The following is a 27,490-nucleotide window of genomic DNA, read 5'->3' as shown; positions in this document are numbered from 1 at the left end:
AGGGAAATTTATAGTACTAAACATTTTTATTATAAAAAGACAAAGATCTAAATCAGTGAGCTATGGTTCCATCTTAAAGTGACTAGTAAAAGAAGAGCTAATTAAACCCAAAGGAGCAGAAGAAAGAAAATAATAAAAAAAAAAAGTATGAAAATAAATTATTACATTGGTAAAATGTAGGTTACCATTAAAACCAGGGCTAGACACAATGGCTTACTTAAAATGAATAAAACTGTACTACCGAAAAAATATAATCACCAAAAAAACAGTAATAGTATAGTTGTCATTAAGATGAAAAGGGAATAAGACATTTTGTCTCATTTTTGACAGTCTCTGTTTGTATACAATTTGTATATAGTCTCTGTCAACACTGCATTATGATGAGAAGATACCATTTGCTTTCTTGGCTTTCATAGGCAAATGTAGATTTAGATTTTCAAATTTTGCAGATTTCCTAAAGGCTTATCTTAAATACTTCACAACAGAAACATTATTTTTAAAGCACCATATATGATTTTTTTAAAAATTTTGTCATCCAGTTGTTAAGTATTTAACTCTAGGAGATCTTTGTGTTATTTGGAGGGTTTTCCCATGTCACTTTCACTAACAGTGACATCCTACACCTTTTCAAGATCTACAACTCATCTTTGTAATTCATTTGCACAAATTTTCAATAGGTTACTGCAATCCAACAACCATCTAGAGATTTGCCTACAAAAACTTTGTAGAGATGAGTAGAGACAAACTTAGCTGCCAGCAGACAATGTTGTTTGGGGACAGATGTTGGCAACTAGTTCCATAAGTGTTCAATATATTTGTGAATATTTTCCTATCGTATCAACACTTTAAAGCGTATGATCTCATATAATGAAAGTTTATTTACTCCTAGAGATTATTCACTCCTTGTATTACAGATTCAGAAAGTTTGAGTGACATGACTCAGGGACACAGGAGCAAATGTCAGAGACCAAACCTAGGTACACTTAATTTGTTTTATTTTCAAAATACCATTAAGTAGTAAAATATAGATACATCTCAGACATTTCATCCAATCACAGAAGAGTTTTCTCTACTCCAAAGCTCACATAAAGTTAATTATTTATCTCCCCCTTTGCATGATGTGTACATGCAACTAAGTTAAGAAATGACATACATATTTATTATAAACAATAGGAAACTGAATCTCAGGTGTAATAAATTATTTTTAGAAAGACATACAAGGAAGAGACCACTCTCAAACATTTGTGCAAATTTCTATGCCTCTCTTCTCTATTTTTACTTCTTTATATTCTCTCAGGAATTCATGTCAATGAATTAAACCAAAATTTTACATCTAAAATGCAGACTTCTATTTAAATAGTGCCTTTTTCCAGTTAATGAGCCCTTAAGATGTTGATCCATTCTTGTCCTAGTAATGCTACACAAAAATCTTTCAAAAAATAATGCGTTTTAAGTGCCTGTCCCAAGCAAAAACACAAAGTTAAAGTGTTGCATTAATACTGTTGCATCAACAGTACGTGGTACACACTTGCTCTTCTCAAACCAGCTTTGTTTTTTTAAGAAAATGAACAAACAAAGGAACAAACATACAAAATCCCTTGCAATATGAATAGCATAACAAAGCAGAACTCTGCAGAACTAACCAAAGAAACCAAAAATCCCAGTGTAATTTCTTGCAAATCACCCTCTACTGTTTTGGGGTTTGGTTTTAGAATTGAGCTGAACGAGCAAAACAAGGAAACAAACTATCCAGGTTTTCAGCACTAGACTATGAAAATAAAGGAATGCTTGTCTGAAGGTGTACATTAAGGCTGTATATTGTCACCCTGCTTATTTAACTTATAGGCAGAGTGCTGCTGCTGCTGCTGCTGCTAAGTCACTTCAGTTGTGTCCGACTCTGTGCAACCCCATAGATGGCAGCCCGCCAGGCTTACCCGTCCCTGGGATTCTCTAGGGGAGAATACCGGAGTGGGTTACCATTTCCTTTTTACAATGCGTGAAAGTGAAAAGTGAAAGTGAAGCCATTCAGTCATGTCCAACTCTTTTGCGATCCCATGGACTGCAGACTAGCAGGCTTCTCCATCCATGGGATTTTCTAGGCAAGAGTACTGGAGTGCACAGTACATCTTTTGAAATGCCGGGCTGGATGAAGCATGAGCTGGAATCAAGATTGCTGGGGGAAATATCAATAACCTCAGATATGCAGATGACACCACCCTTATGGCAGAAAGTGAAGAGGACCTAAAAAGCATCTGGATTAAAGTGAAAGAGGAGAGTGAAAGACCTGGCTTAAAACTCAACATTCTAAAAAACAAAGATCATGGCATCTAGTCCCATCTCTTCATGGCAAATAGATGGGGAAACAATGGAAACAGTGACAGACTTTCTTTTCTTGGGCTCCAAAATCACTGCAGATGGTGACTGCAGCCATGAAATTAAAAGACGCTTGCTCCTTGAAAGCAAAGCTATGACCAACCTAGACAGAATATTAAAAAGCAGAGACAACACTTTGCTGACAAGGCCCGTCTAATCAAAGTTATGGTTTTTCCAGTAGTCATGCATGCATGTGAGAGTTGGACCATAAAGAAAGCTGAGCACCAAAGAATTGCTGCTTTTCAACTGTGGTGTTGGAGAAGACTCTTGAGAGTCCCTTGGACAGCAAGGAGATCAAAGCAATCAGTTGTAAAGGAAATCAGTCCTGAATATTCATTGGAAGGACTGATGCTGAAGCTGCAACTCCAATACTTTGGCCACCTGATGCGAAGAGCTGACTCATTAGAAAAGACCCTGATGCTGGGAAAGATTGAAGGCAGGAGGAGAAGGGGATGACAGAGAATGAGATGGTTGGATGGCATCACCAACTCAATAGACATGAGTTTAAGCAATCTCCGGGAGTTGGTGATGGACAGGGAAGCTTGGTATGCTGCAGTCCATTGGGCCGCAAAGAGTTGGACACGACTAAGCAATTAAAGTGAACTGAACTGAAATGTCATTAGGGAAGGAGTCTGTGGTACATGGGAAGACTCAGGTGAGTATGAGAAGATTACCTCATCTAAGGTGAGTGATTTTGAGGAAAGAATGGAAAGAATATTACCAAAATGAGTTGACTTTTTTCTTTATCCGATACCTCACCTTTAACTAGAACCCTGTGTATTACAAAGGACCTCTGCTTTCTAAAAAATGCTTTCATCATTCAGTTCAGTTCAGTTCAGTCGCTCAGTTGTATCTGTCTCTTTGCGACCCCATGAATCGCAGCACGTCAGGCCTCCCTGTTCATCACCAACACCCAGAGTTCACACTCAGACTCATGTCCATCGAGTCAGCGATGCCATCCAGCCATCTCATCTTCTGTCGCCCCCTTCTCCTCCCGCCCCCAATCCCTCCCAGCATCAGAGTCTTTTCCAATGAGTCAACTCTTCAAATGAGGTGGCCAAAGTACTGGAGTTTCAGCTTTAGTATCATTCCTTCCAAAGAAATCCCAGGGCTGATCTCCTTCAGAATGGACTGGTTGGATCTCCTTGCAGTCCAAGGGACTCTCAAGAGTCTTCTCCAACACCACAGTTCAAAAGCATCAATTCTTCAGCACTCAGCCTCCTTCACAGTCCAACTCTCACATCCACACATGATCACTGGAAAAACCATAGCCTTGACTAGATGGACCTTAGTTGGCAAAGTAATGTCTCTGATTTTCAATATGCTATCTAGGTTGGTCATAACTTTTCTTCCACGGAGTAAGCATCTTAATTTCATGGCTGCAGTCACCATCTGCAGTGATTTTGGAAACCCCCCAGAAAAAGTCTGACACTGTTTCCAATGTTTCCCCATCTATTTCCCATGAAGTGATGGGACCAGATGCCATAATCTTCATTTTCTGAATGTTGAGCTTTAAGCCAACTTTTTCACTCTCCACTTTCACTTTCATCAAGAGGCTTTTCAGTTCCTCTTCACTTTCTGCCATAAGGGTGGTGTCATCTGCAAATCTGAGGTTATTGATATTTCTCCCGGAAATCTTGATTCCAGCTTGTGCTTCTTCCACTCCAGCGTTTCTCATGATGTACTCTGCATAGAAGTTAAATAAACAGGGTGACAATATACAGCCTTGATGTACTCCTTTGCCTATTTGGAACCATTCTGTATTCCATGTCCAGTTCTAACTGTTGCTTCCTGACCTGCATACAGATTTCTCAAGAGGCAGATCAGGTGGTCTGGTATTCCCATCTCTTTCAGAATTTTCCACAGTTTATTGTGATCCACACAGTCAAAGGCTTTGGCATAGTCAAAAGCAGAAATAGATGTTTTTCTGGAACTCTCTTGCTTTTTCAATGATCCAGCAGATGTTGGCCATTTTTTCTCTGGTTCCTCTGCCTTTTCTAAAACCAGCTTGAACATCTGGAAGTTCACAGTTCACGTGTTGCTGAAGCCTGGCTAGGAGAATTTTGAGCATTACTTTACTAGCGTGTGAGATGAGTGCAATTGTGTGGTAGTTTGAGCATTCTTTGGCATTGCCTTTCTTTGGGATTGGAATGAAAACTGACTTTTTCCAGTCCTGTGGCCACTGCTGAGTTTTCCAATTTTGCTGGCATATTGAGTGCAGCACTTTCACAGCATCATCTGTCAGGATTTGAAATAGCTCAACTGGAATTCCATCACCTCCACTAGCTTTGTTCGTAGTGATGCTTTCTAAGGCCCACTTGACTTCACATCCCAAGATGTCTGGCTCTAGGTCAGTGATCACACCATCGTGATTATCTGGGTCATGAAGATCTTTTTTGTACAGTTCTGTGTATTCTTGACACCTCTTCTTAATATCTTCTGCTTCTCTTAGGCCCATACCATTTCTGTCCTTTATCAAGCCCATCTTTGCTTTCATCTTTAACCCACAGTTATTTCACAAAGGGAAGGAAATGCAGAAGTGCTTTCAAACACGGATGCAGTCTGAATTACATGGGTCACTGTTTTCCTTTTTAGATTTTGCTTAAGGGGTTTCAAACCATGATTCCAAAACAAAGTCTCTGAAGGTGTCGCCAAAACACCATGACGAATCAGAGATTATTTCAATACATTATATTCAACCATAAATTTGTAAACTGTAGTTTTAAAAAAAAACTTGTCATCTAACAGGCTGCCTCATTCAATTAAAATCAAATATCCTTTTATATTTATCAAATACACCTTTAAAATTATGAATTAATCAACTATATATTAATAATTATAAAAAAATGATCACCGATTCCTTAGAGTCACAGGAAATTTTAAAAATTAAATCTTCAATTTATATACATTCTTATTGCATAAGTATGTTTAGCTTACCAGTAAAAGTATGATTCGTTAAAGTGCAAAATTATACTGAATTTGGTAAAATTCTGCAGGTTAGACAGGATAGAAGTTTTAGTTCCAGTAGACAAAAGAGTGATATAAAATTTCTAACTGACCATGAAAGTTACAAAAGGCACAAATATATGAGGTTGGTATAGAGAAACTATGATATTTAGATTCCAGCAGATATGTTAAAAGTTTTATTAATTTTAAAATGTCAATATCTGCAATATGTTAGAAACTGCAGCCTTTGGAACTATTTAAAGTTCTGATAAAACTTTTTCAATGCCAACTTTAAAATGTGTGAATGTGTATATGGTTTTCAAAATGCTTTTAGAATTTGTATAGATCATTGCCCTGTACATCATGAGAAACGCTGGACTGGAAGAAACACAAGCTGGAATCAAGATTACCTTGAGAAATATCAATAACCTCAGATATGCAGATGACACCACCCTTATGGCAGAAAGTGAAGATGAACAAAAAAGCCTCTTGATGAAAGTGAAAGTGGAGAGTGAAAAAGTTGGCTTAAAGCTCAACATTCAGAAAACGAAGATCATGGCATCCGGTCCCATCACTTCATGAGAAATAGATGGGGAAACAGTGGAAACAGTGTCAGACTTTATTTTTCTGGGCTCCAAAATCACTGCAGATGGTGACTGCAGCCATGAAATTAAAAGACACTTATTCCTTGGAAGGAAAGTTATGACCAACCTAGATAGCATATTCAAAAGCAGAGACATTACTTTGCCAACAAAGGTTCATCTAGTCAAGGCTATGGTTTTTCCTGTGGTCATGTATGGATGTGAGAGTTGGACTGTGAAGAAGGCTGAGCGCTGAAGAATTGATGCTTTTGAACTGTGGTGTTGGAGAAGACTCTTGAGAGTCCCTTGGACTCCAAGGAGATACAACCAGTCCATTCTGAAGGAGATTTCTTTGGAAGGAACGATGCTAAAGCTGAAACTCCAGTACTTTGGCCACCTCCTTTGAAGAGTTGACTCATTGGAAAAGACTCTGATGCTGGAAGGGATTGGGGGCGGGAGGATAAGGGGACGACAGAGGATGAGATGGCTGGATGGCATCACTGACTCGACGGACGTAAGTCTGAGTGAACTCCGGGAGTTGGTGATGGACAGGGAGGCCTGGCGTGCTGTGATTCATGGGGTCGCAATCAGTCAGACACGACTGAGTGACTGATCTGATCTGATGGTAATTTACAGATTACCAAACAGGGTCCCTAGTCTATACCCCAAAATGAATGCTTTCTTTCAACTGTAATCTCTTCAGATCATAAACAGATAGCCCGTAACTCTAAGATTTTTTTATAGAATTATAGCTTACAAGAAAAAATATGTTTGGAAATATTTCTGATTTAGAGAAATATTAAAATCTCTAAGAGTTTTAAAAACTAAGTTTTTAAAAAAAAGTATTCATTCTGGTAAAAATATACCAAAAATCTAATTTTTAAATGCATCAAAACTATTTGAAGAGCTCCCTTGTTTGCTAATGTGATTTACAAAAACTTTCCCAGTGATGACCTAAATTGTGCTATGGGATCTATGCAAATTTAAAAGTAGGTATGACAGTTTGGTTCATAAATACTTTATAGACTGTTTTGAAGCCAAATTTTAATTATTTGGCATTACAGATACTTGAGGTGGTTCTTGCTTTGCTTCCATCTTCAGTAGTGATAGTTGAGTATTTAAGTGACTCTGTAATTTTCAAACCGATTAGTAAGTAATCTTTAATATTTTAATTTGATCATTAGCCACATGTCAAATTTTTTGAGGAAGGTCCTTACCCTCTGTTACATTTTGCTATTTCATCAAACAGAAGTTTCCACCGCGGACGTCCAATAAAAAGTCTTGAATTCAGTGCTTGATATTTTTCTCCAATTATCTTCTGCCAAAAAGAAAGCACTATGCTTTATATGACACAGAATTGGGCAAATAATTCATTTCTATAACATCATCTTTCCTGGTTCTGTGGCTTCCTACCAAATTGCTGTGACATAAAGAATATAAGTGTCAAATGGCAACCTATTAAGTATAATCATTTAGAAGCACCATTTCCTCCCTCTTTCCCTTTAAAATCCATTATCTTCTTGAAAACCATTAGTACAAATGACTGACTTTCCTAGACTGACTTTCCTAGACTTCAGTCAGTTGCTTCATTATGAAGCAACTGCAGCATTAAAGAATGCATTCTAATTGCCTCATCTCAAAGAGGGCGCAACACATAAGCTTTGTTGAAGCATTTTTGTACTGCAAAGTTGTCATATTTGGCTCATTATATGAGTAAGATACTGCAAATTATCATCATAAATTTGGGGAAATGATCCTGAACATGACAGTCTAATACAGCAGAGCTGCAAATTTGGGATCTATCAAAACAACTTCTAATGGACTGCTGTTTGCAATTAACAAGAGTATTAGATCTGAATTGATGGTAAAGAGAGTCAAGTGAGAAAGAGAAGTGTCCGAGTCCCAGAGAGACAAACTGAGAACCAGATGTAATTTATGCTTCATATCTTAATCACTGCAAAACCATGAGGCATAATGATTCTGATTTGCTTCATGACAGTATAAAATAAAATGTTTTTACGTACCAAGTAGGGTAGAAATCTGACTAAAAAAATAGGCGTAAATTAGTTTTGAAGTAACAGACAAGCATTCATATTTTGCATTCAAAGAATTACAGAAAATATATGATGGAAAATACAACAATAAAACTTGTGAAAGCATTCACGCCCGGGTTTACATGGCTATCCATCTCTTCAGTGTTGTCTATATAGCGTTTCCTCACCTATGATATGGGGATCACAATATCATTTACCTCTTGAATCTGTTGGAATCACATGAGAAAATATGTATGAGATGCTCAATACAGCGTCTAGCAGTGAAGTAAATAATGCATGATGGATGTTTCGTTTTTTAGTTTCCCTTTAAGAGAAACAAGCTTAATTGTGTATGACCTTATCTTCTCTTGCCACATAAAACCACCCCTCGATGAACACAATCACAAAACTATTCACTTGTGTTCTCATCTCTAGGTGAGGTGACAGTGAAAAGGAGAGAGATGAGCTCCAAGGTCCACTTCAGTCCCAGGTGAGGACAGATGAAAGGCAGAAAACGGTTGACTTCAAGGATGAGCCGTGAGTTTGCTGGATACATTCCAAAAGTGGCTTTCCTCTGGGAATCGTCTCTTCAAACCACCTGCAGAAATTTTCTTCCAGCACAGCCCCTACAGTAAATCATCTGTTCTCAAGAGACTTGTTTAATTTACAATAACATCCAGTCACATACCTGTATCCCATCTGTCTGACTGAGGTACAGCTGAATGTTGACATAATCAGGTCTGTTCTCTTGCCAAAACTGAGAGGACATAAAAGTAAATAGACATTAAACTGTGTTCTGTATTCACAGATTCTCTCCTAACCTAACATATGTGATTCTGCAATCTGTTAAGATGTATCTGGTCTTACCACAGCCAACATCTACGAGCAAATGTGTATAATACACACATATATGTGTACCACATACATGGCATTCTAACATTAATAACCTGTCCCTGACAGATTTAATTAGTTATGATGAAGGAAATGGATGGGATTAGTTCTGCTATCTTCATAGACACAAAATCAAATATGCTAAATACTATAGTAATATTCCTTTAAATCCTCTCACTTATTTATTTTATTTGCTGAGTCTCTAAATTTTACTCACGATTTCACTCAGACAGAACATGATTTTCTTTTCAAAAAAGTCAAAAGTGATACACAAAATGCATGCTAGGCATCACAGAAACCAAAACAAATGAAAACAAATGAGGTAGGAATGGAATGGAATCATTCCTACCTCCTTCCTATGCAGCAGTGATTCCCCTTATATAAAAATGTATGAGGCAGGGAGTGTATGTGCCAAAATAAAAGTGTCTGGGAAAGCTCTCAAACACTTTGATATCTTGAAAAATAAATGGACCAAGAAAAATATCCAAAGAAAAGTGAATTCAACAAAGGGCGTAAAAGGGTTTTGACCCAGATGCTTCTTTCATCCAGAAGGCAAAACGAATCTGCTCACGACCCTGGCCTTGCCCTGGCTGAATCCTGAGTTGTGAAATCTACATTTAAAAAAATGTTATTCTTCTTAGGGCCTCCTTTCACCTCCCTAAAACAAAGAAATGCTAAAGAGAAGGGAAAGAAATCAAAATCAGGAGAAGGAAGGAACACAACAACCATGGTACATTCTGGAGAACAGAGATGAGTATCTGATGTGTCGAATCTGAGGAAAGGCCCAGAAGAGACCAGCACTTCTGCAGCAGCCAAACTATCACTGAGCGTCAGTGTGCACAGTAGGCTTGCTGGAGAGGGTACAGTTTTGCTGGATCTTATTGCAGCAAAGGAACCAACTGATTCCAAGTCCTGTTGCTATTATTCATTGGAAAGACTGTTGCTGAAGCTCCAATACTTTGGCCACCTGTGTGAAGAGGCAACTCATTGGAAAAGACACTGATGCTGGGAAAGATTGAGGGCAAGAGGAGAAGAGGGCAAGAGAGGGTGAGATGGTTGGATGTCATCACTGACTCAACACGAATTTGAGCAAACTCCAGGAAATAGTGGAGGACAGAGGTTGCAAAGAGTTGGACGTGACTTAGTAACTCAACAACAACTGTTTTTATAGAGCGTGAAAATAATGATTTTTAAGGGATATATTGGGACTCAAGCTCAAAGTTTTAGGAATGAAAAAAGTTATTTTGCAAATACAGAGTGACTAAGTGAGGTTATAGAACCCCTCTGGCACCCTTTACAGTAGTAAGGGCACCTGGCAGGTGACCAAGAGACGTGTTTCTATTGCTATCACTGTCTGACCTTGAGACTTCTAGAGAGGCACTCAACTTACACAGGCCCCAGTTTCCTCATTAGGACAATGACCTCATCTCACAGATTTCCTCCAGAACTAAAACTACACATTCTCTGATAGGTGGCAATGCTAAATTATAAAATCCCAATAAAAACCTATTTTATTTTGAAAGTGATAAGTGATGATTCTCAGAACCCATAATATTCTTAAAATATAATAATTATATTCCATGCCACAGATGCCTCAAGTTATATCCAAACAGTAAAGTCATTTTAAAGCCCTTTATGAATTGAATCAGGATGCACGAATCTTAACTGTGAAGGAATGGAGGAATTTCCAAGTGCCAGTAATGGACAGCCCCTCACAAAACACATGACTTGCACTGATTTTTGTCTTAAATGTCTCCCGGGATGCTGCTCTGAGATCACGCCAATAACTGCTGCATCAATAATGTGTTCGGTGCCCACAGGCTCCAGAGAGAAGAATGCAGATTTAAATAACGCATTTTAAACATCAATGTCTCCATTTTAGCTTATCCCTCATTGTAGACAAAAAACAGTATTTACTAAAACACACACACACACACACACATGCTGAATTTGGTAACTCATTTGCAAATGCAGAAAATAAAAGTCTTTTCCTTTTAACATCACCCTCAGAGGGTCAAAGGACCCATGTCCATCCCCAGCTCTTGATGTGAAAAATCAAAACAGGTGTGCAGAGGTGTGTGTAGAAGATAATCAACACCCCATTGTTTACACTAGTTTTAAGCATTTATATTATTTATTCCATGGATTCCTAAGTATTAAACATATCCACCAAAAAACTTGAGAAGAAATTTTAAGATTCAACTACTTTGAATATCCAGCCATTTATATATTTTTTATTTCCTTTATTCCTTTCCTGCTCTGCTACTTGCCCTATAAAGCATCTATTATTTAAATGTGCTCTTGGATGCAATTATAAGTTCTATATCTTTTCAAGAAAGAAAATTTTAATCTAGAAAAACAGGCAAAGGTAGAAATGGGAACTCCCAAGAAATACAAGTGGTTGATAAGCAGAGGAAGAGAGGTTCAATCTCATTTGTTTCAAGGAAAAATACAGTGAGATCCCCTTGTTTAAGAAATGACTAGAAATGTAAAAGATTGGTAATATAATGTTTGGAATAAATTTCTCTTATATCCTTTGGTGGAAATGTAAATTGTTTTAGCATCTTTGGGGGACATTCTGTCAGTACCTATTACAAATTTAAATTCATTCCTAAAGTCCTCACAGCCTCCAACTCAGGAAGTCCAGTTTTAGACATTAATCTAGAGAAAACACACACTTGAAAGCGGTGATGATGTTCTTCTTGAAAGATTCTCCTCTCTTAACCTTAAGTACAGAACTACTACCTCTTGGTTTCCTACCGCCTCACTGGCCACTCTGATTAATCTCCTTTCCTGACTTATTACCCATTTTCTGCTCCTCTGGAAGCTGCAGTACTCCGAGAATTGTATTTTCACATATACTCTCAAGATGACCTACAATCATATCGGTCTACTCAAATCCTTTCAGTGGCTTCTCATCTGTCTGTTTTTTTCCTCCTGATTTAGCAGGCCCTTGGTGAGTCCCAGGAATTTGCACTTTTTTTTTTTATTGTGGTAAAATACTCATAGCATAAGATTGATCATTTTAGCTGTTTTTAAGTATACAGTTGATTAGCATTAAATATATTCATATGGTTGTGCAACCATCATCACCAATCCATTTCCAGAATTTTTTCATCTTCCCAAACTGAAACTCTATACCCATTAAACAGTAACGCCCCATTTCCCTCTGGAAAACCTCTGGCAACCACCATTCTATTGTCTGTCTCTATGAATTAGACTACTCCAGGTCCCTTATATGAAAGGAATCACACAATATTTGCCCTTTTGTGTCTGGTTAGATAGAAATACACTTTAAAAAAGCAATTTGCGGAACAATACAAATAGTATGTTAGAATTTTCAGAATGCTCATGAGTAACATCTGGTTATGTGGATTAGATGGTGATGTTACTTCATGTAGATTACAAAAATCTGTAGCAATGATGCATATATGTATTACCTGAATAACTTAAAAATAGATATATTAATAAACAAGTAAAAGTTACAGGTAAGATAGATGAAAATGCCTGCTTTCATCTCTGGAAGGAATACAGCTTAGAATTCGGGATTTTTGAAATTCTGTACACTGGGCCAGAAGTTGGCTGATGATCCACTTGGAATGTTGAAGTTGGAGATACGAACTATGAGAATAAAGGCTGAAAAGTGTTACAGTAATTGTCTGCAGATGTTTTCTTCCATCTGTCCTCAGTCACAATCCCATTTGCATTCATATTTGCATAATATGTTTTCGATATGCATGTATTACCAACCATATGCATTCATTTCCATGTTAAAATATTCTGTTAAAACATGTCCTAGATATACAAATTCACAGATACCAATATCTGAAAAGATGTACACCAAATTATTAAAAGATTCTATCTCTGTTTTTTTTTTTTTTAAGCTTAAGGGATATTTTTCCTCCTCACTACTCCTCTGCATATTATTCTATAATGAGCACCTATTACTTTTATAATTTGAAATAAAATGGCTACTTTTAAAATTTAAAAGACTGCAAAAGTAAAAAGAAACCTAATTTTACCTTGTTATACAACACACAGAGTAAGTCTGCAAACCAGCGGAAGGACTGGATATCTCTGCATACCCAAATAAAATACAATCTTCTAAGCTTGTATGGTTTCCAGTCATCCCTTTAAAAATGAAATAACACAGGACTGATTATGATGGCAAAAGAATTAAGAATCCCTATATCCTTGAAATTTTGCTTCTCATTAGTAGGTAATCTACAGAGAAAACAGTCATCTACATTCTAGTATCTGATACACCACTTACTCTAATTCTCAATTTAAAATGCAATATACTGAGTCAGAGATACAATATAATCCATGAATTAAAGTGTTCGTGTTTGTGGATACTATATGCATATTACCCATTCCACTTGGCAATAAACTAAACTCCTGGATCATCTCTGCATCTCAGGAAAAAAGTTTTCTTATTTTTCTGTTAATTCTATCACTCAGAAGGGCGCCAATGGTCATCTTGCCCTGGGTTCCAGGCAAAATGAGCCAAAACCATTCCGGAAAGCTGGTTGTTTATCCCCTTCTTAATAATCATTAAAGAAAGAGATTTCACAACCACCTACTATGTAATGCATTCCAGCAATTCACAATTCCAAGTCTGGATTCCTCCTTATAATTATGAAGTAAGCTTGAGGTTAACAAAATATTACTCCCTTGTTTAAACTTTAGGTGTCCAAATAACTTGCAATATGTTTTCAGAAACAACTAATTTCTGGCTTGGAATATAGTTATTTTTTTAAGAACCTCTCAAAAGGTCCCAAATTTATATCAAGGTTTTAGAATCAAAATATCATTCAAACACATCACTTCAAATTATTATTTCTTTTTTCGTACTTCATAAAACAGACTTTTAATGAAAATTGTGTTTTCTTGAAAAGTGAATGGAATAGATTTTGTTTGTGGTTTCATGAGAATCCCTGTCAATTAATTTTTGCTTGTAAGCCAAAACTAAAATAACTGAATAAGTATATCCTGCTTAAGCAATCTTACTTCTGAAATTTCTATTCTTCAGTCTGTTATAAATCTGCTGAGTAACAGACCCAGGAATGATGTGCTCATTTGTCATCTCCTCAGAGAGGATTTCCTGATGATACCTCTACAATAACCCTGACCCTTTATTTCTATATCCCATTAATCTTTCTTCTCTTCACCACACTTCTAATATTTTCTGAAATGATGTTATTTGTGAATTTTTCACTGGTTTATATTTTGCCTGCCCTATTTGAAAGTAAACTTTTCAAGGGCAGAGACACTACTCAGTCATTGCTATATTACCAGTAACTGTAATGTGAATCGCACATAAATGGTCAAAAATATTTGTTGACTAAATGAATTTGTAATGCCACTTACCCCTGATGAGAAAGCAGAGAAATAGGGGCCAGTGGAATGACTTTAATAGAGGAAAAGGACAGAGTAAGGCATAATTGTGATAAGGATGTTATTTTACAAGAGAACATGCTGAAAACCATAGACCACATGTTGAGAAGCACTCATTTATCCCCCTTATCAATCGGTAAATAAGAGTGTTTTGAACAAGTAGAAGAATTCTGTAAGGAATTACTTCTTACTATAAGAGATGTCTGAAATAGACAGCTCTCTATGTGGACTAATGGATCAAAATGACGTACAGCAGAGTGTTGAGGATTGACGCAAACGGAGTTACTCCAATGCCTCCAGCCACGCAGAGGCTAACCTCATAGTTCAGTGATTCTTCAAATGGACTTCCAAAGGGACCATCAATATATAGCCTGTGGAGGAGGCAGACAAGGGTGGAAAAAAAATGAAAGTGAGTTAAATTAAGTTTCTATAATATGTGGCAAGTATGCTAAATCTAGTGTCTAAGCTTTGTAATAGCCCAGGCCTCATTTCATTGTTTCCCTTAGCAATAAGTCTAAAGGAACAAAAAGTGTTGTTTATGAACTACGAATATAAAAACAAGTACATCGGTTTCAATGCATTCCTATTTTGAGGGAAATATTACTTAACGTGAAGGGAAATGTAGATAGGACCAGGATGGTGAGCCAAGGACTAGTTAAAGCTTTGATTTATTTTATTACTATATACTGGACTAAATTAAAATATCTTGTTTGATTGTGTGTAAATTCAATAATGCTATTCTCCATGGTAAAGTCAGTAGCAAAAATATTTCTTGAAACCTTTACCATGTAAACAGAAAAGAAGCTGACCCTGTTCCTCTTCTTGCTCTGGCCAGGTTTATTAGTATAGAGCCTACAACAATCTCAAAGGAATCTCTCATTACTTTGTATATTCAAATATGTGTGTGTGTGTGTGTGTGTGCGCATGTGTATGTCTCTGTGTATGAAATCCCGCTTAACTACAATGAAACTTGTTAACTGCTCACTCAATATTCATCCTTCCATTCTCTTATTTTTTTAAATTGACATATAGTTGATTTACAATGCTCTGTTAGTTTGTGTGTTTGTGTGTATAGCAGTGATTCAGTTATACATATACACATATCTATACTTTTTTGGATTATTTCCCTTTATAGGTTATTGTACATATTGTACAATACTGATTAGAGTTCCCTGGGCTATATAGTATAGGTTCTTGTTCATTATCTATTTTATATACAGCAGTGTGTATGTATTATTCTAAATTCCTAATCTGTACTTCCTCCCCCGTCTTTGGTAATCATAAGTTTGTTTTTTATGTCTGTGAGTCTGTTTCTGTTTTGTAAATAAGTACATTTGTATCATTTTTTTTAGACTCCACATATAAGCATTATTATATAATATTTGTCTTTCTCATTTTGCTTTAGTGTGATAATCTCTAGGTCCATACACATTTCTGTAAACGGCATGATTTCATTCTTTTATGGCTGAGTAACATTCCATTGTATGTGTATATGCTGCTGCTGCTAAGTCCCTTCAGTCGTGTTTGACTCTGTGCGACCGCATAGACGGCAGCCCAACAGGCTCCTCTGTCCCTGGGATTCTCCAGGCAAGAACACTGGAGTGGGTTGCCATTTCCTTCTCCAATGCATGAAAGTGAAAAGTGATAAGTGAAAGTGAAGTCGTTCAGTCGTGTCCGACTCTTAGCAACCCCATGGACTGCAGCCTACAAGGCTCCTCCGTCCATGGGATTCTCCAGGCAAAGTACTGGAGTGGGGTGTCATTGATATTACATATATATATACCACTTCTTCTTTATCCATTTATCTGTTGATGGACATTTAGGTGTTATTATTGCTTAATAACAAAACATACATGTTATTCAGGGAAGCAAAGTGCTCAGCTAAAATATTACACATCCAAGACTGACTTGCATCAATTCTGGCTGCGTGACTATGTTCAGCCTAATGTGATTTAAATGTAAGTGCAATTAGAAAACCCGCAGCACTGTTTACAGTAGCCAAGACATGGAAGCAATCTAAATGTCCACTGACAGAGGAATGGATAAAGAAGACACAGTACATACAGACAATGGGGTATTACTCAGCCATTAAAAATAAGGAAATGCCATTTGCAGCAACACAGACAGACCCAGAGATTGTCATACTGAGTGAAGTAAGTCAGACAGAGAAGGAAAAATATTGTACAGCATCCCTATACCTGGAATCTAAAAAGAAATGATACAAATGAACTTATTTATAAAACAGACTTAAAGAATGAGCTTATGGTTGCCAGGGGGGAAGAACAGCGGGAAGGGATACTTAGGGAGTTTGAAAACAACATGTACACACTGCTACATTTAAAATGGATAACAAACAAGGACCAGTGAACTCCGCTCAGTGTTATGTGGCAGCCTGGATGGGAGCGGGGTTTGGGAGAGAGCGGATACATCTACATGCATGGCTGAGTTCCTTTGCTGTCCACCTTAAACTATCACAAGATTGTTAATCAGCTATACTCCAATAAAAAATAAAAAGTTAAAAAAATACCAATCACTCCATCCCTTCTTTTTTTTTTTTTTTCCTATTGAAATGTCCAGGTGGCAATTTCAATTTCAATAAAATAACTGCTGTGTTCCTATAACCTCGTAACTAAGACCTATAAACCAGTTAACCAAAATTTCTATAAATGGATTTTAGTGTAACGATAAAAAGAGGTATTTGCAGATGCAAAACAAAGAAAAATTGGAAGGCTCCTTGAAGGAAGCTGTCTTGCTGGAAAGTTGCATCTCTTTATCTCTGTCCCTTTCTTTCCTCCTTCTTGGTACCTGAATACGTGTTGACTTGATGACCTAAATTTATCTTTGATGACTGTAAAATTGCCATACTATGGACTGCTTAGTTCTAGATACCTTTATGTTTAAAAAACCACATATATATAAAACACTGCCATTTTAAAGCTTCTTTCTTAGTAAAAATAAATTTCTTAAAAAATAATAATTGTCCAAAAAAGCAAATTTGTGTAGTCAGCCTAATGATATAAATATCTTTATTGTTAATACTGTTAATCTCTCTCATTACTGTGGGGGGTTTCAGCCAAGAACCTAGATAGGTAAAGAAAAATTACTTTTCATTCTCAACACTTCTTAAAAGGTATAACAAAGGACATTTTATTTGACTAACAAAGAACAGAGTAAGGAATCATGAAGTTACCTCTTTCCTACTTATCTGCTTTCCAGCCCACACACACACCCTCCCCGCACCCTAAATAACTACTCTCTGATATTCTGAAATAACTTTGGGCAAGAAGACAAGAACGTGGGGTTCTAGTCATTCACTAGCATTGGTATCCCAGGCAAGTTACTTATCCTACCTCTGATTTCCTTCATCCAAAAAAAAAAAAAAAGAAAAGAAACAAGTACCAATTAGATGTGACATGGAAAAAGCCTACTAAGAATTGTACAGGGCCGCAAATATCAGACATGCTTTAATTTAATGGCATCAGCGAGTGCCTCCAGAATACCATCAAGCCCTTGGAGAGTCCAGCATCAACACAAGAAATGAACTAAGTTCAGTGTGAGATGAGAGATGCATGTAGGAATTTGATCTGAAGGAGATTAAATAAATGGGGGGAAATTAATGTGCTCTTATGTAATTCAACATATAATAAAGGAAGGTTTACTCTGAGTAAGGCACAGGTACTATCTGCTGCAGCAAAAAAAAGAAATTAAAAAAAAGGAGAAAAAACAGAAAGAGATTAGGAACTGAGTAATCACAACTTCAGTCTTTAAAAAGGTTATAAAGAGGGAAGTGGTTAAGACAAAAACATACACAAGAAGGAAATACAACACAATTTTAGAAGCGTGTTATATAGCCATATTGCATACATTCAATGCTTTGTATTTTTCACTATAATGCTATACCTGTAACATTTTGTGATGTGAGTACAGTATTATCATCTCCATTCAATAAATGAGGCACTTGGGACCACAAGGGGCCATGACCAGTCTGAAGTTTCATGCCTCCTAGATGGAATATTTGGATGGGGATGGGGGATAGGGTGTGAGGGAGATGAAAAAGTGAAGAAAGATGGGCCGTATCTAGTTTGTAAAGAGAACCTGTTAGGTTGTGCAACTCAGATCTAAATACAACTTTCCACTTGGAAATAAGAGGTACTTCAGTGACAGTCATGGGTCATACGAGAGAATTTTCTGGAACTAACCCTGCCTGTGTCCAAGGAGAAACGGAGGTGTACCACTGCCACCCAGCTGCTTTGTTTGAGCAGCCTGTGCTCCATCAGGCAGGGGCTAAACGTGAAAAAACAAACAGACACTCTCTCAATGAGTGTGTGAAGCAAAGGGTGTCGCCCAGCATCCAGTTCTCCAAGAACCAAGCCATTAGCCACTGCAGCTGCTGACGATGGTACACCCTGAAAGGAGCTCGGGGTCAAGAAAAGATGACGTGCACTGCGCTCTGGGAAAACAGGCAAAAAGAAAAAAAAATCTTTCATATATAGGTATAAATATTTCAGGAGAAATTTTTATGAACCTGGATTCTTGCATCTTTCTACACTAGAAAAAGCACTAAAATCATTCATTGGTATATCTGTTCCTCAGACCTAATGGCAAGCTTCTACTGAGATGTGTGCTCGATTACACCAACCTCTTCATCAAAATCACGTGTATGCTGGTCTCCACCCCTAGCTCTTTGAAATCGTTTCTCAAAGCTACCTTAAAGGCTCTTTGCTGGGCTGCTTTCCTCACTAAGGTACTGAATTAAGTCAATTCCCAGCTCTTATGTTGTACGATTTCTGTTTTTTTCCCCAGTTGACACCAGCCTTTGCAGGGATATGAAAAAGAGTCTGTTTTTCTCAGCAAAAGTGATCTGGGGTCGAATTTTGGAATTGTTCAGGGGTGTTTAAGTTTTATAGCCATGCACTTACAAGTTAAAAAAAAAAAAACAAACTATTATTATGGAAATTCCAGCAAGGGATGAGGATGGGGGTGGGGAGGCTGAATAGTTTTGTTGTTATGATTCTGAAATGCGCTGTCCCCAGTTTCTCTGTGAACATAAAATTACTGTTTAATTGCACATTTTGAAATGTGCAAGTTTCTTAGTAACTAAAATTTCACATTAGAGAATAGATTGAATATTGGAAATATATTCAATAAAGATATTTTATGTGATGTGCTAGCCTAAAACATAAAAGACCTTGTGACTATTAGCTGTGCCCAAAGAAAGAGAAGGCTGAGAGGACAGTATATAAGGGTAAAAGTAAATATATATTTTTTCTTAATAGGCATTAGGTAGATGATAACACTGAACAACTTTATAGCACCTTGAAGGTTATGAAACACATCTCTATCAAGCTCCGGTTTGATCTCAGATCAATCCTGAGTTTGGCAAAAATGGGCATTCCTCCATATATTCTCTTTCGGTTGTTGTCAAAGGAAATGTTATTTTTTAATGAAATTTCAGAGTATAACAAGGCTCTGGGACAGTGAGGTTTCTATAAGAGAATAGCTATATTTGAAGTCACCCTGAGTATTTAACTTATATGCAGAGTACATTATGAGAAACGCTGGACTGGAAGAAACACAAGCTGGAATCAAGATTGCCGGGAGAAATATCAATAACTTCAGATATGCAGATGACACTACCCTTATGGCAGAAAGTGAAGAGGAACAAAAAAGCCTCTTGATGAAAGTGAAAGAGGAGAGTGTAAAAGTTGGCTTAAAGCTCAGCATTCAGAAAACGAAGATCATGGCATCTGGTCCCATCACTTCATGGGAAATAGATGGGGAAACAGTGGAAACGGTGTCAGACTTTATTTTTTGGGGCTCCAAAATCACTGCAGATGGTGACTGTAGCCATGAAATTAAAAGACACTTATTCCTTGGAAGGAAAGTTATGACCAACCTAGATAGCATATTCAAAAGCAGAGAGATTACTTTACCAACAAAGGTCCATCTAGTCAAGGCTATGGTTTTTCCTGTGGTCATGTATGGATGTGAGAGTTGGACTGTGAAGAAAGCTGAGCACTGAAGAATTGATGCTTTTGAACTGTGGTGTTGGAGAAGACTCTTGAGAGTCCCCTGGACTGCAAGGAGATTCAACCACTCTATCCTAAAGGAGACCAATTCTGGGTGTTCTTTGGAAGGACTGCAAGGAGATCCAACCAGTCCATCCTAAAGGAGACCAGTCCTTGGTTCTTTGGAAGGACCCCAATACTTTGGCCACCTCATGTGAAGAGTTGACTCACTGGAAAAGACTCTGATGCTGGGAGGGATTGGGGGCAGGAGGAGAAGGGGACGACAGAGGATGAGATGGCTGGATGGCGTCTCCGACTCGATGGACAAGAGTTTGGGTGAACTCCAGGAGTTGGTGATGGACAGGGAGGCCTGGTGTGCTGCCATTCATGGGGTCGCAAAGAGTCAGACACAACTGAGTGACTGAACCGAACTGAACTGATCTTTGAAGTAAATTAGACATCCCAAGGCTTATTCTTCTAACCAAAATAAATGTATAGGCCTGATCTTTCTGCTTATGTAAAGATGCTGCAGTGTAAAACCAACACCCTTTTCCTTGACTTTTCTGATATCAGTAAAGCTATGTAACTGGCACAGAGCTGCCTGTGTTAGATGAATTATTTGTCATTATTATATAGGAGTTAAATGGTATTATTCTATTTCACTGAGTAGGAAGCTGAGGTTCTAGAAGTTTAAATATTTCCTCAAGGATACACACTTAATAAGCGGTTTACATCTACCACCAGAATAAACTCCATCTCTGTTTATGAAATCCAACAAACTATACTATCTTCCTAAAAGGGACTTTATTCTAATTCTTTCAACCACAGAAATAATCAACTGAACTTTTTTCTATAGATATTAGCTCTCTTTATGCCTGAAAACATTTTTACCTTAAAGTCTACTATATCTGAAACATCATTTCTTTGGTTAGAATGTCTCTGCTGTATTCTTTACCTTCTTCAGCTTTTCAGCCTGTCTTTATCTTCATGTTCTGAGTGGAGCTCTTGCAAACAGCTTATCAGCCCCTTTCATTTTCTCATTTCAGTCTGACGGTCTCTCCCTTTGAACTGTTGAATTTGGTTCAACAATGTTGAATTACCCGCCACACTACCGCCTTGAACTGTTTGTCTAACTTTTGGTTTCTTCTCCTCTCTTTTCTTTCCTTGTTTACTTTTATGTTAAGTGTTGGCCTCTGCTTTTACTTTTCTGTAAGTAAAAAATTACTTTTCCTAGAGTGAATTTATTTTTATTTTGTTGCTTGGGATTTATTGATAGCCCCAAATTTGAACTAACATTTCTTAAAATATTACATCTCCTTTCACTATCTCTTTTTTTATCTTTTAAACCTCTAATGTAAGGTGAACTTCTCACTCCATCTCCCACATCTCAACCTTTCTTTCATATTCCCCATATATTTGTCTCTGTGTGCTGCATTATGGATAATTATTTCAGTTCTATTTGCCAGTTCTCCATGGCTGTAATAAACTGCTCAAGTTTGTGATATTGTTATCTCTCACTTCTAGAAGTTCTATTGGCTCTTTTTCAAAAATGTCTTGAGAAATTTGATTGTCCTTTGTCTCAATCATTAGTTTATTTTTTATGGAGGAGAAAGAAAGAGTGGCTTTATTACTTTCCCAGGCAAAGGCGGAACACAGTAGGTTAGTGCAGGAAGAACTGTGCCCCTCAATTATTCTTTGAATACTCTTTTATTCTTTAGACATATTAAACATTTGCTTCATACTTTTTAAATAGACAACTTTACTAACAACTACTCATGCTGATTCATTTCCACATCTTCTAAAAATATGAGCTCCTTGGTGCCTCATGTATAGGAATCCTTTGAAGATTAAAATGTATCCCCCCAAAAGAGGATTTTCATTTTCCTCTTCCTGAATCTGGAATCAGTTTAAACTAAATTTTTGTCTGTTTTCATTGGGCTATGCACATATTATGAACTCACTGTTCTAACCCAAGTGAGATGGAGCTTGTGTTTATTAAGTATCAGGGGAGATTTATTTTCCAGTTCCTCTCAGAATCAAGGACAAAATAAGTCAATTGTCTTCACTACCTCTTTCTGCAGAGCCAACTATCTAACCTCTACTTTATTCACTGAACATATTTTACTTGAGGAGTCTGGACCATTTGCAGGAATCTCTGACCTGCCCTCCAACCCAATTCAGAACCCACACATTAGCTCTTGTCTACCACATGCATGGCCTAACCTTTGAGGGATAAGCTATGAGTTACAGCATTCACTTCACTTATTCATCTAGATAGGATATTCTTTGTGGCTTATTACCACAAGCAATTATTTTTATCTCCTACAATATCAAACATGTATTAAAGTTATTAATGTGTTGTGTGCTTAGATTTGTAGGCTTTCTATATACTGGTCAGATTATTATTGAGCATAAAGTATGTTATATAATGTTTATTTTTTACTCTTAAATTCAAACATACATATACATAAGGAGCCTCCCAGGTGGCGCTGGTGGTCAAGAACACGCCTGCCAATGCAGGAGACATAAGAGATGTGGGTTGGATCCCTGGGTCAGGAAGATCCCCTGGAGAAGGAAATGGCAACCCACTCCAGTACTCTTGCCTGGAGAATGCTATGAACAGAGGAATCTGGGAGGCTACAGTCCATGGGGTTACAAAGAGTCACACAGGCCTGAAGTGACTTAGCATGCATGCATATACATAAACGTATAGCTGGATCACTGCTGATAGACTTAGTTCTTGTAGAAAGTTAAGGAGAATTTTTTTTTGCTCTTTGTTTTTTGTACTGGCTAATGTAGCCTTGATCTGCTAATATGTGACTTGAAATGCTTATTAATATGAGGAAATTAGTTTCAATAATATAAAATAAAAGCTGCCAAACTCTTCAAACTGTCCACATACTAGGCAGTTACCTGGAAGCATGAATTATGAGCTGACAGTTCCTAGTGAATTTTGAAGTAAAGCACCTAACCAAATTTCACACCCCAGTCCAATGTATCTTTAAACCCAGCTGCAAGCCATATTAAAATAAAATTACTTCTGAAAGCTGTTGGAGAGAATACATTCAGCTAAAATCAATACTTTAAGATTGAATTTAGATCTTTAGACTTGAATACTACATCAGCCTTTCCAACAAAGAGTGCTATTTTAAAATTTATACTTAATATGAACTGTTATTTATTAAGATGATAGTGAATCTTTTTACTTTTCTGTCCACTTACATGCCTTTAGGCTTAAATATTTTGCAATTTCTTTTTCTCAAACAAATCATCCCATCCTTTTTCTAGCTCTCCTCTTTTTTTCCATATGGCAACTTTATCTTTCTGCTGAAAGCAAGGTGTACAGCAGGTCTTTATCTTAATTGCTGGCTAATTTTAGTTTCAATAAACTTTTAAACCTCAAATTTATTTGTGCTGTATTTTGCTTTGCCACTTCTTTTCTATTAGTGTAGAAAGCTCAATCCAGTTAAGAAGTAGACCATGGTTTCCATCATTATTATACATGTTGTCTTCACAGCCAAAAAAAAAAAAAAAATGAGAGTAGAACAGAAAATATGGGACAGATAATCATTATAAAATAATTGTATAAACTGTAATTCAAAGTAAATTAACTAAAATCTCAAGTTCAGTAAATTACTGTTGGTCTAGAATAAGACAATAAAATAGAGTAAAGGATCTTTCAAGAGATTCACATAAAACATAAGGGTACAAAAAATTGAAAGTTAAAGAATAAAGACATAAGAGGGAAATGTATTCAAAAGCAAAATATTTGTAGTTAACATTTAGTTCAGATGAAACAGACTTTAAGGAAAAAAACCATTGCAGATATGGTGTTATTAATCACTGATAACTCAGCTGGGTGGAGAGGGCCTTCACATTTTCTTTTGCTATCAAAGACAGGTGACCACGAGGAGAGAGGCTTCCTTATTCTCCTCTCTTCTTTTCTGTTCAGTAAGCAGAGCACTTCTCTCTTCCCTGGTCACAGCTATGATAAAATTCGATCTTGAAAGGAATGAAAAGCCCTTCTTTAGCCTTTGACTAATACGTGGTATGTTTCCATTAAAAGTGTGGGTCTTGGGCCAAAAGTATCAATTCTACATGAGACCTTGGTAGAAACAGACTCAGATCCAGCTTCGGACTTGCTGAATCAGAATCTGTGTTTTATTAGGGCTCCCGGGTGGTTTGTAAGCACATTAAGGTCTGAGATGCATTGCTGTTATGCTTCCCTGGCGGCTCAGATGATAAAGAATCTGCCCACAATGCAGAAGACATGGGTTTGATCCCTAGGATGGGAAGGGAATGGATACCAACTCCAGTATTCTGCTTGGAGAATTCCATAGACAGAGGAGCCTGACAGGCTACAGTACGTGGGGTCACAAGAGCCAAACGCGACTGAGTGACTAAGCACACACAGTGCATCTTTCCAGAGAACTCCATTAATGTTGATAATAAAGTGGGATTTTTCCATCTAATTTTCTTTTGTATTCTGTGAATCTTCTCTGAGACTTTGTAGAAAGTGATGAATTCGTTCTTTCAAGACCTGGAGAGTAATGTCTGCTATCTGAATGTGAATCTTCCCCAAAATTGAATGGTTAATAGAGAATACAAATAAAATCCAACATAATTCACATTAGCATTACCAGGAGCAGAGAATAACTGTTCTAGAAAAATAAGCACTAAATACCAACAGAAAAAAATGTGGGTGAAAAGGAAGATAGGCAAATAGCGTTACATATATATCACCGTAGACTCTGAAATGAAACCAAAACAAAACGATGAACACAGAACTATGTTTAAAAATAAAATCCAAGAAAGAAGTCAGAAATACCATCAATAAAGTCTCAGCCTATAAAGTTAGACAGCCTTTGGGAATTAAGTGTAATATCATCATATTTTGTGAGTATATGGATTTTAATGTTTGGCTCATCTTCCTCTGCCATCATTTTTCTCTTCCTCAGATGATCTGGAATACAGAATCCCAAAATGTAAAATTTCAGTGGGGGACCCAATTTACCAGCTGCAACATTTTTCAGACAGAAAAAAAAAAATAATCACTGTCCCATAAGTTTCTTTTTTTTTTTTTTCCATGTTTACATACAGATGTAAAGCTGTTTTCTTATTTTGTCATTGATTTTTTTTTTTTGTGGTCTTTTTTTTTTTTTTTTGAGACATGCTGTATGCTTTTATTTTTCTATCACTCTATTTTCTATGTTTACTCTTTGATTGTAGAAGCTTTCAATAAACAGGAGGAAAATTTTATTGGGTTGGCCAAAATGTTTGGGGTTTTTCATAGGCTGTTACAGAAAAACCTGAACAAAATTTTGGCTAACCCAATATAAGTAGGATAAATAGGTATAACAAAGTACTGTGCACAAAAGTGCTTTGAAAACAACAAAACACCACAAAATAAAACATATTTTTATAAATATAGCTAGCCTTATTGTCTAGGAATCAGCATGCTTCCTCCTTGGGTTTTACTACTAACTCAAAAACCCAGGAAAACCAGGATGCTACAAAATTTTGGCTAACCCAATATAAGTAGGATAAATAGGTATAACAAAGTACTGTGCACAAAAGTGCTTTGAAAACAACAAAACACCACAAAATAAAACATATTTTTATAAATATAGCTAGCCTTATTGTCTAGGAATCAGCATGTTTCCTCCTTGGGTTTTACTACTAACTCAAAAACCCAGGAAAAGCAGGATGCTGTGTTAAAATAGTTTATTTAGCTCAGTTGTTATCTCCAGTTGCTGGCGTACAATAGGCACCAACAATTTTTGGTTGAAAGAAGTACTGAAAGAACAACACATGCTCCACATGGTTACTTGCCTTTAACTTTAGAGCCTTAATACACTTGCGACCCCTTCACTAGAAGGGAGAATGCTTACCGCAGGGTAAAAGTCTCTGTTCTCAAAACTTTCACAGCAATTTCTTTCAGTACAGAGATTTCAACAGCAAAAATTAGTCTTTTAAAATCTGAGTAGGAGGGAAAATGCAGCCTAAAAGACTTATTAAAAAAAAACTTAAGGAAGTGAATAAAACTTGTTTAATATATAGCATTATAGTAAATTAGAATGTAGGCGCTAAATCAAGTTTAAATCATAGCTACACCAGCTAGTGGCTGCAACCTTCAGCAAGTCACCTATCACTTGGTAACTCAGTTACACTCTTTGTAAACAGAAGGTGATATGAATAATACATGCCTCACTGATTATTATAAGGCTTAAATGGGGTAATTCAGGTAAGGTAAAGACCATTGCTTGTCTGCCCTTTATCCGTTTTCCTGTCCTCATTCCCAATTTTTGGTGGTGTTACTGTAATGCATCCACTTAAGACAAAAATGACTATATTAATAATTCCCACCTTTTCTTACAAAGACATAGGATCCACTTTAGGCTAATAGGATGTAACATGTTTGAGGCTGGGGTCCTGAAAAGTTCCTTGGAAAGGAGGACACTGACTCAACTTGCCTATATTTTTCATGCTTTTCTTTCTCTGTCTGGAAAGAGAATATGATGGCGGAAGCTGAATGAAGCATCTTACAATCAAGAGAAGGAAAGGGGACAGGAGTTGCAGACACCTGAGATGTAATATGCTGACTCAATCAATATAAGCCACCACTTATCTTTTTTTCTCAGTTTTTTTGTTTCTTTTCTGGCCTCACCGCTCAGCTTGTGGGATTTTAGTTCCCCAACCAGGGACTGAAACTGGGCCCTCAGCAGGGAGAATGTGGAGTCCTAACCACTGGACCATGAGGGATTTCCCTAAGCCACCAGTTATCTTGGTACATGTTGTCACATGAGAAAAATAAGCCCCCATCATTTTAGCTATATTTTTATTTTATGTAGTTGAATGTAAATATACTTGACAAAAGTTTTAACATGGTGCCTGGACATAGTAAGCATGTGATAAATATTACATATTATCATTAATAATAAAAATCTATAATTTATATCCATTTAATGCTGATGCAAATGTACATTTTGGAAAATAATTTTCCTTTTTATCTTCATCTGATTAGCTTTTACTTTAAAAGTTATTCTAATTTAGAAAAAGTCAATAACTATCTGAGACCCTTACTTCTTGAAACCTAAAATAAGGTATCATAATAATAGATACTCCTCATTGAACATTTATTTGGAATTTTGCAGGCCAGAATACCAGAGTGGGTAGCCTTTCCCTTCTGCAGGGGATCTTCCCAACCCAGGGATCGAATCCAGGTCTCCCACATTGCAGGCGGGTTCTTTACCAGCTTAGC

At 36.9% G+C, this 27,490-nt stretch overlaps 1 protein-coding gene across 3 annotated transcripts in view; it reads right to left on the bottom strand.

The window, feature by feature from the left end:
• NOX4 (NADPH oxidase 4) overlaps positions 1–27,490 on the bottom strand; it is a 189,644-nt gene that overhangs the window by 18,552 nt on the left and 143,602 nt on the right. For all 3 annotated transcript variants that reach the window (XM_019955215.2, XM_019955214.2, XM_070783416.1), the window contains exons 14-17: positions 14,473–14,592; positions 12,847–12,955; positions 8,622–8,690; positions 7,118–7,218 (exon numbers count right to left, since the gene is read on the bottom strand). In XM_019955215.2, coding sequence (XP_019810774.2) covers positions 7,118–7,218; positions 8,622–8,690; positions 12,847–12,955; positions 14,473–14,592 — 399 coding nt within the window. The remainder of the gene's footprint in view (positions 1–7,117; positions 7,219–8,621; positions 8,691–12,846; positions 12,956–14,472; positions 14,593–27,490) is intronic.

Source organism: Bos indicus, chromosome 29 (genome assembly GCF_029378745.1).
Source record: "Bos indicus isolate NIAB-ARS_2022 breed Sahiwal x Tharparkar chromosome 29, NIAB-ARS_B.indTharparkar_mat_pri_1.0, whole genome shotgun sequence".
Taxonomy (NCBI): domain Eukaryota; kingdom Metazoa; phylum Chordata; class Mammalia; order Artiodactyla; family Bovidae; genus Bos; species Bos indicus.
This window is presented reverse-complemented; position numbering and strand designations above follow the sequence as displayed.